Source organism: Acartia tonsa, chromosome 6 (genome assembly GCF_053477335.1).
Source record: "Acartia tonsa isolate MP-2025a chromosome 6, ASM5347733v1, whole genome shotgun sequence".
NCBI classification, from domain to species: Eukaryota; Metazoa; Arthropoda; class Copepoda; order Calanoida; family Acartiidae; genus Acartia; species Acartia tonsa.
Genome location: NC_137265.1, coordinates 48,791,706 through 48,794,727, shown reverse-complemented (window position 1 = coordinate 48,794,727; position 3,022 = coordinate 48,791,706). Strand labels below are relative to the sequence as shown.

The following is a 3,022-nucleotide window of genomic DNA, read 5'->3' as shown; positions in this document are numbered from 1 at the left end:
TTTTCAAAGTTTGGTGTATATAGTTCAAAATCTTTTTCTTTAAACTTGGATAAGGGCATCTCAATTGGTCGGTGTGTATACATTTCCCTTAATGTATAAATTTAATGTATCAAATCATCGGAAATAGCATAGTATCATATTATTTTCTCCTTGCTTTACTTTCATTTAGGTGTGATTTATACGTATATGCTAATAAATATTTTTAATGAATATTACTTAGGTTTTATGTAGCGGGACAAAGTGTCTCAAAAATTATCAATGTGACGTCTTAAAAATAAGAGAGATGAGCGGAGAAGTGGGAAAAAAAGAAATGAATTATCACTGATTTTTATGACGTCACATGGCTGATTTTTGAGACACTTTGTCCCGCTACACTTTTATATATACTATAATATGTTGCATTATAAACTTTGATGACTTTTGTTAAATTTTGATTGGGTTGAACAAACCTTCAGTGTCCAAATGTTTTAACCCATAGAAATGGTGACTTTTATTTATCGTCTATTATCATGTCCCTTAAGATATCTAAGGATAGTCTGCCATTATTAGTAGCGAATCTACTCTATAATTCGAAATGTCTGTCCGTCCGTCTGAGACAGAAAGGGTAAAACGTGTTTTTCTCGGCTTCTATAAAAGATAAGGAGCTGAAATTTTCAGTGATTAATTATGTTAACAGTCTTCTTTTTTTTCTACCAAGTTTCATCAAGATTCGTTCGTTGGTTGGGGTGCTGGATCGATTCCTACATTTTTAAGTTTTCATGATTTTCTCAACTCCTATTCAACATAGACGGCTGAAATTTTCAGGGATTGAATACTTTCATTTTTGGTATACCTTTATTAAGTTTAATGAGATTTGCTTATTGGTTTGGGTGCTAGTTCGATTCCTAGATTCCTAGATTTTTAGGTTTACATAATTTTCTTTACTCCTATTTGGGATAGAAGGCTGATTTTTTTAGGGATTAAATAATTTCACAATTTACATATCCACACAAAGTTTCATTAATATTTGCTAATTTTCTGAGGTGCTAGATCGATTCTAGATTTTCACGTTATAAATCTTATAAGGTTTCGTGATTTTTTAGTTTAATGTTTTTTTATGAAACTGCAATAAAGTTCATATTTTCCGGATATCCATCCATAATATTTGTGCTTCGCTACTTATGGATGTTGTCATTCTTGTTTTTTATATTTAAACGACACTTAGATAATAAACCTCTAGATTATTTGAATTTTCTTAGTAATGAAAAACTTCCTTTCTAACCTTGACTAAAAGATATTAATAAGTTTCCCAAACAGTTTAGGTTTGCTAATGTATCATAAATTGTTGAAAAATTTTCCCAAACTTTTCAAAACTTTGGATCAATTTTCAGATAAAATTTAAATGGAATGGATGGTTGAAATCAATAATTTTAGAAGCTAATTTGTGTTTTGAGATTGGGATCACGGAAAGAAAACGAAGTAGCGGGTTTCGTCGTACTTTCACCGTAGCTTTCCTCCTATTTCTAGCCCCTGCAGGGGGCTCTAACATTGCGGGGCAATCATTAACCTAACCTTAAATGCTACAATGAAAATATGACGAAACCCGCTACTTCGTTTCATTTTCATGATCCGGAGATTGTCCTTTTGTCAAATCGTCTGTCCGTCTGTTTGTCATTTTATGTTTTAAATACTTTAATAAAAACAAACTTGAATTCAAAACATATTTTGCTAAAATATGAATGAACTAACGAAAATGTTTACTAATGAAAAAAATACATGAAATTAAATTAAAACTTTTTTTTTCTTTTTTCAGATAAAATGAAAATGGTATAGAAGAATTGTAGTAAAATATTCTTCAATATTTTCATATATAATAAAAGTGAATTGTTTTACTACAGGGTGTGTTTACTAAGTTGGTCTTTGAATTTTAAACTTACATTATTAAAAGAAGTTTTTATATATTCTTGACTATAACAAAATATTTAATATATTTTATTTATCATAAACTTAAAATTTGCGTATATCAGAAGGAATGAGGTATCACCAACAAGCGAAATAAATCTTTAAAGATATTTGGGGGGCAGATGTAAAGGTCGTCAATTCTAGTATGTGTTGACCCCCAACAACAGCTGAAAACACGCATAGGTTTCGTTATTTTTTTTCGAATTGATTTTGTTGTTGGTATGTTTTTAGTTCTTTCCCTCAAAGATTTATTTATGCCTCATAACTGCGGGTCTATCCACCCTATATCACCTAACCTAACCTGACTAATGTGATAAACAACACCATCCCCTAAAATAAGGGGAGGAGGGTATCAGTTGTACCAAGTTTTTATTTTTTTTTATTTTAGACATCTTAAGTGTAACACCCTGTAATTATTCCAGAATGTAAAAAATGTTTGTTGATAAAGTAAAGTTGGAGAAAACAAACAGTACAAGAGGTCTCTCCAGAATAATTTATACCTGAATACTGTATACTGTATACTGTCTGTCTGTCCGCCAGTGACCTTGAGACAAATACTGCAAAGTGAAAATGTTATTACAGTGAGGTATATGAGTGGATTATTATCAATTAGAGAGGAATTTTTACTTTTATATTGTAAAGATCTTTCGAGAAAGCTTAAAGTGTCATCTGTGAAGTCATAAAAATCCATCCCTTTTTTAGGGGTGTCCTTTCGCACTTCTCCTCTCATCCCTCCTATATAGACGTATTTTTATGACGTCACACATGACACTTTGAGCTTTCTCAGATCTTTCTATTTTTTAAACGGGTTTAATTAGCCTTTTTCATAATTCATTAAAAGGCATGAAAAGCTTATTGAATTTTTAACAATGACTATAAAGTTTATAATTAACAGAAACAACATACACAAAGAAGAAAGTTTCTTACTTTAATAAGACACTTGAGTTGACCATAATCCACTTATATCTCTAAAATAAATAGTAGTGTAAGAAGATGATTGATTCTAAAGAGATGGTTAGTTGTCTGCTCGTCATTTCTAGTCTTCTCAGCAATAGTATTGCACAGGTGAGTACTGAGATAG

The 3,022-nt window shown here is 30.8% G+C and overlaps 1 protein-coding gene across 3 annotated transcripts in view; it reads left to right on the top strand.

The window, feature by feature from the left end:
* Positions 1-1,790: 1,790 nt before the first annotated feature.
* Positions 1,791-3,022, top strand: part of LOC145322853 (uncharacterized) — a 55,008-nt gene continuing 53,776 nt past the window's right edge. The window contains exons 1-3 of one of the 3 annotated variants that reach the window (XM_080165176.1): positions 1,791-1,878; positions 2,364-2,522; positions 2,923-3,006. In XM_080165176.1, the coding sequence (XP_080021302.1) occupies positions 2,935-3,006 (72 nt within the window). In that variant the 5' untranslated portion in view covers positions 1,791-1,878; positions 2,364-2,522; positions 2,923-2,934. Of the gene's footprint in view, positions 1,879-2,363; positions 2,528-2,922; positions 3,007-3,022 lie in introns of all 3 variants that reach the window. The other 2 variants (XM_080165177.1, XM_080165175.1) reach the window with 2 other exon arrangements.